The sequence below is a fragment of the Silurus aristotelis genome, assembly GCF_946808225.1.
Source record: "Silurus aristotelis genome assembly, chromosome: 13".
Taxonomy (NCBI): Eukaryota; Metazoa; Chordata; class Actinopteri; order Siluriformes; family Siluridae; genus Silurus; species Silurus aristotelis.
The window spans coordinates 2960871-2976469 of record NC_139586.1 but is presented as its reverse complement, the minus strand read 5'-3'; the positions used below and the strand labels follow the sequence as shown (position 1 = coordinate 2976469).

At 38.5% G+C, this 15599-nt stretch overlaps 1 protein-coding gene across 1 annotated transcript; it reads left to right on the top strand.

Moving 5' to 3' along the window:
* Window positions 1–330: 330 nt before the first annotated feature.
* On the top strand, window positions 331–15478 carry LOC310735181 (atrial natriuretic peptide receptor 2-like). Its single transcript, XM_083557769.1, has 23 exons — window positions 331–496; window positions 904–1012; window positions 1803–1935; window positions 2712–2835; window positions 3187–3291; window positions 4078–4180; window positions 4301–4446; window positions 4562–4634; window positions 4781–4925; window positions 5003–5089; window positions 5960–6103; window positions 6219–6340; window positions 6457–6601; window positions 7817–7865; window positions 7987–8100; window positions 8964–9083; window positions 9181–9274; window positions 9546–9633; window positions 9722–9861; window positions 10078–10230; window positions 11960–12058; window positions 12712–12803; window positions 13807–15478. The coding sequence occupies exons 1-23, from the start codon at window positions 443–445 to the stop codon at window positions 13909–13911; spliced, it is 2544 nt and encodes an 847-aa protein (XP_083413895.1). The 5' UTR covers window positions 331–442; the 3' UTR covers window positions 13912–15478.
* Window positions 15479–15599: the final 121 nt, after the last annotated feature.

The window sequence follows — 15599 nt, the reverse complement described above, 5'->3', positions numbered from 1 at the left end:
TCCCATTGAACCAAACTCTGAAACAGATTGTGGGCCTTGGAGGGCTAGAATGGCAATGCTACTAGTTACAGCTAGCAAAAACTTTGAGCACATGTAGTTGTAAGCTTGTGGTAAATGTATTATTATTTATTTCCTGGAACTGGGATTATGGGGACCACATTTGCACACTTTCTATCCTCATTTTATACACTAAAAAAATTCTATATACATAAAAATAAATATCACTGTTCTTTCAATATATGGCCCAATATGCTAGTTGAACACCAATGCTAGTGCAGGTTGAAGGTCAGTCAGCTCTCCTTGGGAAAGTGGAGGTGATTGTGGATTAGACTTGGCTCTTGGCCTGATTGAATAATTACAGGGCTATCAAGGATGGAAAAAAAAATTTGAGGGCAGTCCAGAAGCTGTTTAGCAGGTCAGTCCTCAGCTAGATCCCACAGTGATGAGCAGTTTCTCAATGGCTCTGTGCTACATCCTGGCTGTCTTCGCCCTCCTGGTAAATATATTTTTTGTATATTATTTTAGACTTAAATATCCGAATTGGAATTTTAAACACAGTTTGGATAATAACACTGGATGCATGTTTAAGATATTGTCTCTGCGACAAAATCCTGAATCGCTGAGCGAAGTGCAGTAGAGGAAATATAATGAAATCGCGTTTGCTATTGTTCCCGTGTCAGGAACACTTGTTCTGAGCTTAACAGCTACCTCAGTGAATGTGTCTTTGTGTCTAGTTGACAGAGCCATAAGGTTTTGCTTGCAACCAGGCAGCATGAAGAACATTTGATGCATGTTTTTTTTTTTTTTTTTGTGACACTGTTTGTAATTTGTTTTAAGTTTTACATTGAGAAAATCTGAATATGTGCTTTGTGTGGGATCAAATAAGAGTTCTGATTTCATTAGGAGTCTTTCCGGGTTACGGTGGTCGAATGTTGGCACGACTTGGATAATACAGAATATGACTGCTGGCCGATAACTGATCCGAATGATTACAACATGATCAGCTGTGGTGGTAATGTATAATCTTTTCATAATATTCGGTGAATTATTATTATTAAAAGCAACAACTTACACCTGACTTATACAGTTTAAATCTACATTATATGGACAGAAGTATTGGGATGCATGACACCAGCCATATGTGGTTCTTTCCCAAACTGTTATCGCAAATTGTATGGTGTGTCTCTGGATGTAGAGGCATGAAATTTTCCCTTCACTTGAAATACAGTAGGAGACTCAAACCTGTTCCAGCATGACAAAACCACTTCTACTTTTCTGGAAAGATGCTCCACTAAATTTTGGAGATCTTTCGCTGCGGCCTGGGTTCGATCCCCAGTCAGAGAACCAACCCCAGCCATTAGGGTTGCACAAGCCTTAGTGCCAGTCCCAAGCCCGGATAAATGGGGAGGGTTGCGTTAGGACGGGCATCCAGCGTAAAAACAAAAGAAAGTTTTTTTGTGAAGATTCGTGCTCATCCAGCCATGTTTGTGAAGTCAGGTACTGATGTAGGTTGAAGACTGGAGTGCAGTTAACATTCCAATTTGTGTTCAGTGGGCTTGAGGTCAGAGCTCTATAGCAGGAGATTAGATTTTTCCAGATATGTGTGGTTATTCCTCAAACTTTTACCACGAAGTTGTAGGCACACAATTGTACAGGACATTTGTGGATGTTGCTGTGTTACATTTCCCAAAATCTGTTGCAGCATGAAAATGTGTCATGACCTCAACCATGTGGAACACCTTTGGGAACACCCCAGGCCTTCTTACTTCAACTAGATTAGTACAGTTTGCTTTCTTTGGCAGGGCTGGAGATGGCCTGGGTGCAGCGTCCTCCAGAGAAAGTCACAGACGGCGAAGAGTTTAATGTGACTTATTCTGTCACAGCTTTGAATTCCTTTTATGAATATGCCATCAGAAACAGGATCCTACACTTCAGGTGAGTGATCTTCCAAATTCCATCCACTTCATTAAGAAACGCCATTGAGTGTATGTACTTGATTTCTTAAATATCCCCTGAAATCATTTAGCCTAGAATAGGGTTCCTTCTAAAATTGCTTTGTGTTTGTACCAATCTATACTGACCTTAACCCAATCCCTGGTACATGATGCCACCACCACCATGCTTTTAAAGGTGCTTTATAATTGTTCATTGCAGCAAAGTTAAATTCTTTCCTCGCATATCCAAGTGATGTTAAGAAGCCAGGGTTAGAGTGCAGGGTCAGGCATGATACAGCACCCCTGGAACACTAGGAGTTAAGGGCCTTGCTCAAGGGCCTAAGAATGGCAGCGGGCAATATTCGGGCTTAAGCCCCCAACGTTCTGATCAGTAATTCAGAGCTTTAACCACTAAGCAGTAACCACGTCTTCTAATAATCTGGGGATGTTGTTCTGGTCTTGGTTGAGTTTTTGCATTCAAAACCCTTTGGTCAGAACACATTTTCAGAATCAGATTTCTACATGATTCCACTGGATATCATGGTGTTCAGGAATTCATTAGTTATTTCTGCATAATTTGTACTTATATGTTTAGTTGATGTCTTGGTTCAAATAAAATTTAGATTGACCTCAAACTATGCCCTTCTGACCACTGCACCCCACTGGAAGTATGAATTGAGTTTAAAAAGTCCATAAGGATATTTTGTTAGCAAAAAACATGCAAACGTGGGTCCCAGATTGATGCCAGATATTGCTTTGCTTTGATTTCGCTTGCAGGAACGCTTCAGAAGCGAAACGATTTTGCTTCGAACACGAATGCCCTTCAAACTGGAACAGCGCCAACGAGCACAACTGCTGCGTGTATCACGCCAACATCCACTCTTGTCCCCTTGCACTTATGGTATGCACATAAGCTCAAATCTTTGGAGAAAGCAGCTAATAAGCATTGTGACTTGTGTGTAGGTTTGTGTATAATAATGTTCCTATAGTCACATTTCACAGTTGATGTGAAGTTTGACATGATATTAACCTCGAAGGCTGCATATGTGAATTTTCCTGTTTGTAGATTTTTTTCCCCAAGAAATGACCAAATAGTGACGAAGTTTTAGGAGCAAATTTCTTGCATTCTTGCTCATTTTCTGACCAATGATTTGTTTTTTCGGTTTGACTATTTTGAGAGTGAAGGGATTAACTTGAATTATTTAAACACCCTAATATTAAATCCACCGTAAATTGTGGTTTATTGCCCCAGAGAGGCAGAGGGATTTGTGGTCCTTGGATCCCAGACGACGGCAAGATTGTTACTCATACTGTTTCAAAAGCAGGCAAGATGAGTCAGCTACTCTGGACCTCCAAGGTGAGCCAAAAAACCTCAGTGCTTGTGCTACAGATGTAAAAAGTATACTACATTCATTACAATACCAGACATTATGTCTCACGTATTCGTTACAATGCAGTGAGATTCTTTAGCTTGGTAAAGTAGGTGGAGTCAGTGTGCCTGGTCAACCATTGTATGGAACCCCTGGACCGTAGAGGGTTAGAGGTCTCGCTATGGTGTAAAACAGAGAGGTCGACCGATAGTGGATTTTACCAATATAGATGACTAAGTAATCGACCGATTTTTTAAAATGGATACTGGATAAAAAAAAAAAAAAAACTTCACGTAAAATATTACTGAACTTAATTACAAAAACCAAAAAAAAAAACCAAACAGTACTGAATCATGAAAATGTGCTTAATATAACAGCGTGCAGTCTCAGGTGTAAAAACAAACAGTGGCATTGATTCGCCTCTAGAGGCCGCTCTCGTAATGACACCGGTATTGATTTTTGCAGATAGCCGATAGTTCCGTCAATTAACTATCAATGCCCAAACATTTATTAATAACTGAGAAAAATGATAATTTCAAAACCAACATTTATTATCAAATGCAGATATTATGAGAGTAAAACCTATATTTCAAATTACATTTTAAAAATATGTCTCTGGCATTGTTCAGAGAGCCGTTCCAAATGTTCCAGGGTGGGCCATACTTTGGGGACCCCTGTTTTAAAGAGTAACCCAGAACCTTACCCATTGGCTCACCACAGCCCCGGTTGACATGTGATCCTGTTGTGATACTAACCAAGCTTGCATTATACAGGTGGTCCTTGTGCACTTGGGAGTCACATCAGTAATTGCGCATATCAAGATAGGACAGATGCATGCTGCCCTGGAATCCAAGGTGCTTGTGGTTAGCGCACAAGGTTGGTAGTCATTACGATATGCCCTTCATATGGCTAGGGGTTGTATATTACGCCATTGGTACAGTATCTCTACAATATCGTGGACCTTTTCTGCTCTATTTGTCTTTCTCTGCAAATCAGTGTGTGGAGACGACATCTGTGAGTTGGACGAGAGCTGTTTGACCTGCCCTGCAGACTGTGGGGTCTGTCCAATGGCTACGTCTGTCAAGGTCTCCATCGGACTACCGGTTGCCCTGATTTGTATGGGCTTCATATTAACTGTAGTGGTAAGGAGACTCAAATCATGCTACTTTTTGACATGCTGCTATTATATATTTAATAAATAAATCTTATCAAAAGGTTTTGTGATGGTTTTACCATCGCCTTTTATTCTCTCCATAGTGGCTGCAGTATCAGAAGCAGAAGATGTTTTGGGATGAGAGTTGGATAATCAATTATAGTAACATAATGTTTGGTAAAAACCTCCAGCACCATCTTAAATACCAAATAGAGTCGAATCAGTTTGAAAAGCCCATATTTTATGGTCTGCCTTGTAATTTGTAATTAGTGGATGGAGAATGTATTGTGGGAAATGTGTGTTTATGAGACTGGTACTCACAGGTAAAGCATGCTACATGGGTTTCTGTAGCATGACGAGTCTACAGCCGGTGATGAGCAACTCCAGCATCAGCCGGGCCACGGATGTTACCGTATGCACAGTGGTGGAAACCAGCTTCAAGCCAGGTTTCATCCAGCCGGGAATCTAGTGAGTGGTAAAACCTTCTTGTAGTTTCATGGGGTCTCAGAGAAGGTGGAATCCAATCCGCTTGTCTTTCTCATTAGTGACGGAAAGACGGTGGCTGTAAAACACATCCAGAAGAAGCATTTCTCGCTCTCCAAAACAATCAGGAAAGAAGTGAAAGAAGTAAGGTCAGTAGTCTTTAAAGCCATGTCAGAATATTTTATCAAACCCATTAGGACATTTTTTTATTCTACCTCATGTTGCCTTTTTGCACTGTTATGGTCACTTTTAAATAATACCTTTTGTTTGTTTATCTTCACGTTTGTACCTTATGCAATATTAATGTAATATATATATATATATATATATATATATATATATATATATATATATATATATATATATATATATTACATTAATATTGCATAAGGTACAAACGTGAAGATAAACAAACAAAAGGTATTATTCAAAAGTAACCATATATATATATATATATATATATATATATATATATATACACACACACACACACGTTCAGAGAAGGAGACATGGGGTTTATCGGTAGAACAATACTTAGGATGGAGCCACCAGGAAGGAGGAAAAGAGGAAGACCAAGGAGGAGGTTTATGGATGTGGTGAGGGAAGACATGCAGGTAGTTGGGTTGAAAGAGGCAGATATACAGGACAGGGGGTATGGAGACGAATGATCCACAATGGAAGGTCAATCTAAATTGTGCAGTTTTTCTGTATTGGAGGGTCCAGGGGAAGGGTCCGCATTTCATTTGCCCTCTATATGTACTCTAACAATAAAGTTTAATTTAATCTAAAAAAAAAAGATTAAATGCCCCTGCATCCAAAGATATCCTTTACAATTGTGTGTTAATGAGTTTGTGGTAACAGTTTGTGGAGGAAGCACATATCTCTTGCAAAATTCAAAATACACACACACACACACACACACACACACACACACACACACACACACACACACACACACACACACACACACCATTCGTGTCTTCATTCAAGTCTTATTTCACAAAATTGTTCTCAAATAGGGAACTGGATCATCCAAATCTGGCTAAATTTATCGGAGGCTCCATCGAAGTCCCCTACATTTGCATCATTACCGAATATTGTCCCAAAGGCAGCCTGGCAGACGTTCTTTTAAACGAAGACATCCCTATCAACTGGGGCTTTCGGTGAATCTTTTATTGTTATTTTGCTTCTGTGCTGTATCTCAAATATTTTACTAATACAGTAGTTGTCCAAAACAACTGCTTTGTTAGCTGTTGCTCTGTTTCTGTTTTCCCTCAGCTTATCATTTGCCAGTGATATCGCCCGTGGGATGGCTTATCTCCACCAACACAAAATGTACCATGGACGACTTCATTCCCGCAACTGCGTTGTTGATGATCGCTGGGTCTGCAAAATATCAGGTTTGGAAAATTTAATTGTTTTCCATTGCGGTTTTACTCAGTGGTGTTTATGTTCTACAAGAAATATGTCTGGAACAAGTTTTGATAGGTACCAAAATTCCTCCATGATTACACAGACTATGGTTTGATGGCCTATAGAAAGGAGGACTTCGAAATACTAAGTGATACTTTCCATTGTGGAGACCTGTGCCGCATTTACTCTGCACCTGAAGTTCTGTTGGGTAATGCTAGCGCCAGCATTGCTGCAGCTGATGTGTACAGGTGAACTTTTTATCCCTTATAGGTTTGTCCCTATAAGTCTATTCCTAAAAACTTGTCGCTTTAAGTTTGTCTCTCTAAGTTTATTCCTATAAATTTGTCCTTTTACATTTGGCTCTATAAGATTGTCCGTGTGAGTTTGTCCTCATAAGTTGGGTTCTATAAGTTTGTCCCTGTAAGTTTGGTTCTATCAGTTTGTCTCTATAAGATTATTCTTAGGTTTTTGTCCTTACCAGATTATTCCAATAAGTTTTTATCTTTGAGTTTTTCCCTTATTGTTTGCTTCTATAAGTTTTCTTAGTATGTTTGTCCCTTTATATTTCGTGCTATAAGTTTGTCCCAATATGTTTGGTTCTGTAAGATTGTCCCTGTAAATGTGTCTCTTTAAGTTTATTCCTATAAATTTGTCCCTTCACATTGCACTCTATAGGATTGTGCCTGTGGATTTGTCCCTTTAAATATGTCCCTTTAGGTTTAGTTCTGTAAGTTTGTCCCCATATGTATGTCCATATAAATTTGTCTATTTTCATTTAGTTTTATATATTTGTCCCTATAGGTTTGTCTTTTTATGTTTGGTTCAATAAGTTTGTCCCTATTAGATTATTTTTATAAGTGTGTCCCTTTAATATGATTCCTCTGACTTTGGCACTTTACGGTTGGTTCTATAAGTTTGTCCCTGTAACTTTGTCCCTACAAGTTTGTCCCTTTACATTTGGTTCTATAATCTTGTACCTGTAAGAGTATTCCTATAAATTTGTCTTTATCAGATTATTCCTATGAGTTTGTCTCGATATGTTTGGCTCCATAAAATTAATCCTATAAGTTCTGTACTTTTGAATTTGTCACTTTAAATTTGGTTCCATATGTTTGTCCCTGTAGTTTTGTCCCTATAGGTTTGTCTCTTTACATTTGGTTTAAAAAGTTTGTCCCTATAAGACCCCTATAAGTTTGTACCATTAAAATGACCCATTTCAGTTTTTGTCTATACGTTTGTCCCTGTAAGTTTGTCCCTTTAAGATTATTGTTATGCATTTGTCCCAATAATATTATCCCTGTTAGTTTGTCTGTTTATATGGACATATATGGACCGTTTAAATGGACAATAAGATTGTCTATTTATATTATGGACAATCGTTGATATATACTAATTGTACTCGTTGATATATACTAATATCTCTAATAATGTGAATTCAATATTTTAATTTCTTAAATATTTAGTTATTCCATGATCTTGGTGGAGATCGCCACCCGCAGTGACCTTCTCTCAGTAAGTGTTGAGGAGTGGAGTAAGTTTTAGAAAAGTTTTAGGTTGTGGGTGGTAATTATAGTTTTATCTCGCTCTCTCTTTCTCTTTGTTTCTCTTTCTCTCTCTCTTTCTCCTTATTTAGCAGAAGGCCCAAATTCACCATGTGAAGCTTGATATTATGTGGCGTCCACCTCTTCCTGAACTGAAATCTGGGAAATCAGACAACGATTGTCCTAATCAAGTGGAGTACTGTGAGGTTTGTTTCTGATTGTTTAAGAGTGTTGGGACACCTGACTTTTCCAGCCATGTGTGGTTCTTCCCCTAAAGTGCTACCACTAAATCAGAGGCACACCATTGTATTGGAAGGATACAGAAGCAGAAAATGTTCCCCTACATGTTCTACATATTTGTCCCTATAAGTTTGTCACATTATTTTTGGTTCTATAAGTTTGACCTTATAAGTTTGTCCCTATAAAATTATTCCTATGAGTTTATCCCTATAAGGTTATTCCTTTAAGATTGTACCTTTTAGATTGTCCCTTTGAGTTTGGTTCTAGATGTTTGTCCATGTAATTTTGTCACATTTACATTTAGTTCTATAAGTTTATGCCTTTAAAAGTGTGACTTTAATATTATTCCTATAGGTTTATTTTTTTCCCTTTAATTCTATGTTTGTTCCTGTAAGATTGCTCCTGTTAGTTTGTCTTTAGAAGTTTGTCCCTGTACGGTTGGTTTTATATGTTTGTCCCTATAAGATTATAACTAAATGTTCGTCCCAATAATATTAATCCTATAAGTTTGTTTTTATATGTTTTTCCCTGTAAGTTTGTCCCTATAAGCTTATTCTTCTGAGTTTGTTCCTTTCACCTTTGAGTTTTCCCTTTACATTTGGTTCTATACGTTTGTCCCTATAACTTTTATTCCTTTACATTTGGTTCTATAAGTTTGTCCCTTTAACTTGAACTAGGAGACTCGCCCCTGTTTTAGCCTGGCAATGCCTCCTTTGCGCAAAGCATGCTTCAGAAAGCTTTACATGGACTGGAGTGAAAGACACATACACACATTTACACATACACACATTTGCATTGTAGAAAATAACACCTTGCTCATAATTTATAGTTAATAAAGAAGTGCTGGTCCCACAACGCCACCAGCAGGCCGACGTTTGAGCAGGTGAAAAAGATGCTGGATAAAATGAACCCGCACAAAGTCAGTCCCGTTGACATGATGATGAACCTGGTAAGAACCCACTCACCAGCACCACTTAAAAAAAAATATTTTAATATTAATATATTCTATATAATTCTATGTAGTACTTCATTTATTGTGTTTCTAGATGGAAAAATACAGTAAGCATTTGGAGGCCATAGTCGCTGAGAGAACCCAAGATCTGCTCCAGGAGAAACAGAAGACTGACCGCTTGCTTTACAGTTTGTCCAGAGTGCTTTCTCATTAGTTGGAAACGTATCAAATTAAGACGGGCTTGAAGCTCTTAAAAGTCCATATAATTAGCTAAGGTTTTCTCTAGAGTCGCCATCTAATGGAATTGGAAGTTATTGCGAGTTTAAACATTACAAGTTTTGTCGGTTTAATAAATAAATAAATGAATACTAGAGATTAATTTGTAATCTCAATGTGTGTGTGTGTGTGTGTGTGTGTGTGTGTGTGTGTGTGTGTGTTTGTTTCATCGTCTCGCGGTAGGTATGCTGCCGAAACCGGTGGCCGACGATCTCAGACAAGGACGCACCGCAGAGGCCCAAAGCTACACTAACGCGACTGTATATTTCAGGCAAGGTTCCTCATAATGAATGCTCATCTTGTAGTGCTTCAAACAGGAGATCATTCTTTTTCACATGATCCTTTCTTGCTTTCGGTAGCGACATTGTGGGTTTTACGCAGCTCTCAGGTTCCAGCACCCCTCACCAGGTCGTGGATTTCCTCAACAAGCTGTACACCACGTTTGATGATATCATCGACAACTATGACGTGTACAAAGTGGAAACAATCGGAGATGCTTGTAAGTGTGGTAACAAGAAGGCTTTTGCTGGTTTGGATGTTGGTAGAAGGGTCATGAGGTCATGAAATATTTCCCCCGACAAGCTGTTACTCCTTGAACTCTATTACCTGCTTAATTGTTCCAATGAAAAAGGGCGTCTCCCAAATCATTTGTGTATTGTAGGTAAATTTCTATTCAACTACCATTTCTAACCAACACATTCTATTCAAACCATAGATATGGTAGTGTCTGGTGTCCCGAATGAGAATGGCATCAACCACGCAGGTGAAATTGCCAGCATGGCTTTGGATTTGATCAGCGTTTGCCATGCTTTTAAAATCCCACACAAGCCTAAGACCCAGCTGAAGATACGAGCTGGCATACACTCAGGTCAGTGTGTTTTTTTGAGTATATCTGACTACTGTATATTAAAAATATCGGAAGTGGCTTGTAGAGTCTATTCTACAAATTAGAACTTGAATAAATGCAAACAATATTTTTGTGGACCACTTCAACAGCCACAGGCTTTATAAATACAGTAAATGTTATACTCCGTGCCACACCCTTAATGTCAACGAACAAGTCCTGGTCTCCTGCTGAAGAGTAAATAAGCGTTCACATAGTTTATTTGCTTTAGCTTATACCAAGTTGACTTTTCTTCAGGAGGCCTATTATAAACTCTTCTTTTGTTCCTTTCAAGGATGTCAAAGAAAAATAACTCATGCAATTGTTCAATCAATTGAATCATGCACAAGGAGCACAATGCATAAAATCAGGAAAGATCTCGAATGAAGGAAATTGGCTATTGGAGATCTCTTCGGATTTTAGCCTATAGATGACGGGTGTGTTTTTTAGATCCTGGATCTGTTTTGTCATTGGACATCACCTTGGGCACTTAATTTTAGTTACCTATAGCACATTAATAGAAAAACTTTCATCCCAATGGGGGTCTAGACAATGGGTCTATCAATCTCATTAGGGAACAGTAACAAAGTAAATGTAATTCGTTACTGCTTTTTCGCGTATCTGTAAGTCAAATATCTTTCATCCACATTTTGCAGAATCAGTCGTTCCTTTTTATTTATAAGCAGATAAAAAGTCAATTGGTCAAACGCAGCAAACTGTTTATTTGTAACACTTTTTTGAAGTGTTTTGAACTTCCGCCTTGGTGGTATCTATTAGCGAGGAACAAACGTTTCATCCTCATTCCAACAAACAGAAAATTTTTATAGGAGTAAATGATGAAAGAATCTCCTGACTCTTGCCACAACACCCGTTGGCTTATTTGGACGATTTTTTAAAAGAAGGCTCATGATAATAGACTTGTGTACTAAGAGTAACATTAAGGTCTTTTTTTTTTTTTTTTATAACAAAACAAGAGTCTTGTGACAAAAATGATCGTAGAATATTAAAAAAAATCCCAAGAAATACCTATTTCAGAAATACTCAAATCACTAAGAGGTGTCACTCGGATTCCAGTCCCTACTGGAACCCCCTTGTGATGTTTAATTGAAACAATAACTAATGCTCTTAAGCAGGCTCTTGCCTGTGCTTATATCTATACGTTGCCATGTTCCTTTTAAAAAAGGCCGGTGAGTGTAGGTATAAGTCATTCGTTTTTCATCTGTGCATCGGCATAAAAGTCAAAGACATGCTGCGAAGATGCTTTTTTCTCTCTAAACTGTTTCTCAAGCACGTTCTTTCTGCGCCACTGCTGATACGTGAATATAACGGCACTACGGGGACCGAGACGTGTCCTAAAAGTCACATAGAATATAGATTAACATGGCAGGGGTAGATCTGCATCTTCCTGGAGACCGAACAGGAAAAGAACATATTTATTAATTTGCACTACAAAGGCATGTTTCTGAAAGGTGTTAGAAGTCAGACTGCACTTAAAATTCAAATTGATGATTCGCTGTCTGTCTGGACCACCACAACAACTAAACGTGAACCATCTGTACTATATTGAATAACATACCAACATTTTTTTTTCATTGCATCGTATTTCATGGAATCGCATTGTGCTGAAGCGAAACGGATCTCACTACATTGGTAGCTGCTTTAAATGGATATTTAATGTATCGTATCTTTCATTTGGATCATGCGAATTTTGCAGGGCCTGTAGTAGCTGGAGTGGTGGGCACCAAAATGCCACGCTACTGTTTATTTGGAGACACCGTGAACACTGCGTCCCGCATGGAGTCCACCAGTGAAGGTAATTGAAGCAAGGGTTAGTGTTTAACATACACAACGGTCACTGATACTACTCTATGTGCTGTGTGTTTGAAGTATGTCCTCGTAATATGGACAAGATACACTAAATGGACAAATGTATGTGGATTTATATGTGCTTTCTGAACATCCCATTCCATATTTAGTCCCCATTTGCTGTCAAAATAACATCCATTCTTTTAGGAAGTAGATGGAGATTTGTGCTCATTCAGCCACAATGGCATTAAAGTCTGGCGCTGACGAAGGAGGACATGGGGTGCAGACAGCATTCCAATTCATCCCATAGGTGTTCAATAGGTTTGAGGTTAGAGCTCTAAAGCAGGCCATTCAAAAATCTTCCAACAAATGTAAAACATATCTTCATGGAGCTGGCTTGGTGCACAAGGGCATTCTCATGCTGGGTCTCCTAGTTTAATTATGTATAAGTATGTGATGCCACGTTCAAAGACATCCCATACAATGAATTGCCTCCAGCGATGAGGTAACAGTTTGAGGAAGAACCTCATATGACTGGAAAAATCTGATGTCCCATACTGTAACTTTTGTCCATATAGTGTAAGTGTAAGATCAGAGAGATTTCCTTTTTTTTTTTGGACATTAAAATTGTATTCCACTCTCACACTCATCCATTTGCAGCTTTAAAGATTCAGTGTAGTGAATCTACAGCTGATCTGCTGCACACTATAGGAGGATATGTGATGGTCTGCCGTGGCTCTCTGAACGTGAAGGTAATGTGCCTGTCACAACTATCAATGATTTTTATATTGAGTGTTGGTTGTATTCGATGAGGACTAGACACCTAGCCTTATATACACTTTATATACTGGAATATATAGTATATAGCAGGGGTTCCCTGTTATATCCCACTTTTTGCAGTGAGGGCCATGTAAAATACAAATGAACTTTATTACAAAAAAAAGTATTGAATCCTGAAAATGTGAAAAAAAATAAATAAATATGAATATATTTATTCATAAATATAATAAATAAATAATCAGTAATAAATTAAGCGCTCTTTTTTCTGCGGAACATCTTACATGTAAAAACAAACAGCATGTGTTGTCAGTGATTCACCTCTAGAGGCCGCTCTCGTAATGACAGTGGACCGGAAGCCGCAAAAACTATCTTTATGTATTTTTGCTGATAGCTGATAGTTCCAGCTATCAACTATCGGTGCCGCGATCCCTGTTAATAACTAAGAGAATTTTTAGTTTAAAAACCAACCTTTATTATTAAATACAGATATGATATGTAAAAATTTATTTAAAATAAAATTTTCTAAATATGCCTCTGGCATTGTTCAGAGGGCCGTTCCAAGTGTGGGGGCGGGTCGTAGTTTGCGGACCCCTGATATATAGTACAGTAAGTTAGTAAGAATATATACTACACCAAAAACATGTCTACAAAATAATTGGCTTAGACAAAAGAATTTGCTTTATATAAAACCACAAATCCTGATCCGTCATTGGTGCAAATCTCAGTCGTAGCCACCATAGCTACCAAATGTTTTTGACTAGCTGGTTAACTTCCCATCATCAACTCAAAATTCCTACTCAGGAACACAATATGATCTCATTGACCCTGAGTTCAGCAAGTGCTAGCATGTCAAAATGGCCGCTCAGAGCATTAGCTGCAGGTGGAGGTGTCCATTATTTTTTTTCCCCTTTACTAAGTACCGAAAGTCATTTTTCATGCTGTAGCACATTGTCTGTTCGTCGATTGTTTTCACAGGGCAAAGGAGAGATGACAACATGGTGGCTGGAAACAAAAAGGAGCCCCGCAGATATACTTCCTGAAGAAGAGCCACAAAAAGGGCTGGTCCCAGTCAGCAACTAACTCTAAACTCCAAGCTAACACAAGTTATGTTTGTTATGTATGTGTTCGATAAGTGTGTAAGTTAATATAGGTATTTGTATTCTGACCTGTTACTATGAAGCTGTGAGATGTCAGTGTGTTAGAAGTACAGTAATCCCCCGATATACCGCGGTTCGAATCTCGCGGCCACGGTTTATTGTGGAATTGCGTTTGCCAAATCATTTATTTGTTTGGCTGATTTTTCCGGTCTCTCGCAAATAGCACGATAGAGTTTTATGTTGAAATAATGAAATGTATTACTATGAATATTATTATTAATTATAAAATGAAGTAAAATGTTAATACAGTACAGTACTGTATACATATAATAGCATTTTTAGGGTGGCGTTTGTTTATCACAGTTTTTTATTTATCGCGCACGGTTTCGGAACGTAACCATCGCGATAAACGGGGGATTACTGTAATTGTTACTCCATGTTTTCTTGGATTTTGGTAGAAACATTGCATATTCTATGAAAAGAAATATCCATGGCTCGCTCCTGAATCATTTACATTTATGGCATATTGCAGTTGCTCTTATACAGACCAACTTTACACAACTGAGCAGTTAAGGGTTAAGGGCCTTGCTCAAGACAAGTGGCATCCTGGTGGTGCTGGGATTTAACCTTACAACCTTCTGATCAGAAGACAAATGTCTCAATCTACTACCAATTCCCCATAGGGCATGATGTTTTACATTAACATTACAGTATTTGAAAGACATTCTTATCCAGAGCAACTTACTGTTATCTCATTTATACAGCTGAGCAGTTGAGGGCCTTGCTCAAGGGCCCAGCAGATGCAGCTTGTTGGTGCGGGGATTTAACCTCACGACCTTTTGATTGGATCTCCAACACGTTAACCTACTACCAATTCCCCATAGGGCATGGCCTTTTTTTTACATGAACATTTATAGCATTCAACATATGTCCTTATCCAGATCGGCTTACATACAGCTGAGCAGTTGAAGCTTGGTGATCCTGGGATTTGACCTCACAACCTTCTGATCAGAATTACCTTATTGTAGCCTACTACCAATTCCCCACAGGACATGGTCTTTCACATTAAAGTTCAGGGTTAATTGCTTTGCTTAAGACAGGTGGCAGCTTGTTAATGGTGGGATTTGACCTCACAACCTTCTAATCAGAAGTCCAACAATCCAACTTTCCACAGTGCATTGTCTTTAGGGGGTAAAGGCCCTGCTCAAGGTGGTGCCTTGGTAATACCTTGGTGGTCCTGGGATTTGAACTTATGACCATCTGATCCAAGCCCCAATATCTTAACCTCTGTCCCTACCACCCACTTTATTTCTAAATTTATTTAGCTCTATCAAGATCTCCACAATCTCCCTACTATTTGAACTACAGGATCTAACATGGGCTGGAATTATTACATTGCCATCAAACTGTCATCAAACCTTCTTGCTTGTGGTATAATGACTGATATGTGATTAACATTGGAGAAATAGTACTCAGAAGGTCCTTGATCAGGGTAGCAGGAAAAATACAGGAACTGCCATAAACTTGTTTATAGTCTGTTTGTTAGGCTGTTAATAAAAGTCTGCACTTGCATCTGCTGCCTTTGTCTTAATTATGTGACGTTCTGTAGACAGGATACGTTTATTCCTTACAAGCTACTGTGTTTTGACTTTTAAAACACAGTAGCATGAA

Excerpts from the sequence above, each read along its gene's own strand:
- LOC310735181 (XM_083557769.1), top strand. The coding sequence starts at position 443 with ATGAGCAGTTTCTCAATGGCTCTGTGCTACATCCTGGCTGTCTTCGCC. Across the intron at positions 6,341-6,456 it reads CTGGGTCTGCAAAATATCAG|ACTATGGTTTGATGGCCTAT; the intron begins GTTTGGAAAATT and ends ATGATTACACAG. Across the intron at positions 7,866-7,986 it reads CCCGCAGTGACCTTCTCTCA|CAGAAGGCCCAAATTCACCA; the intron begins GTAAGTGTTGAG and ends CTCCTTATTTAG.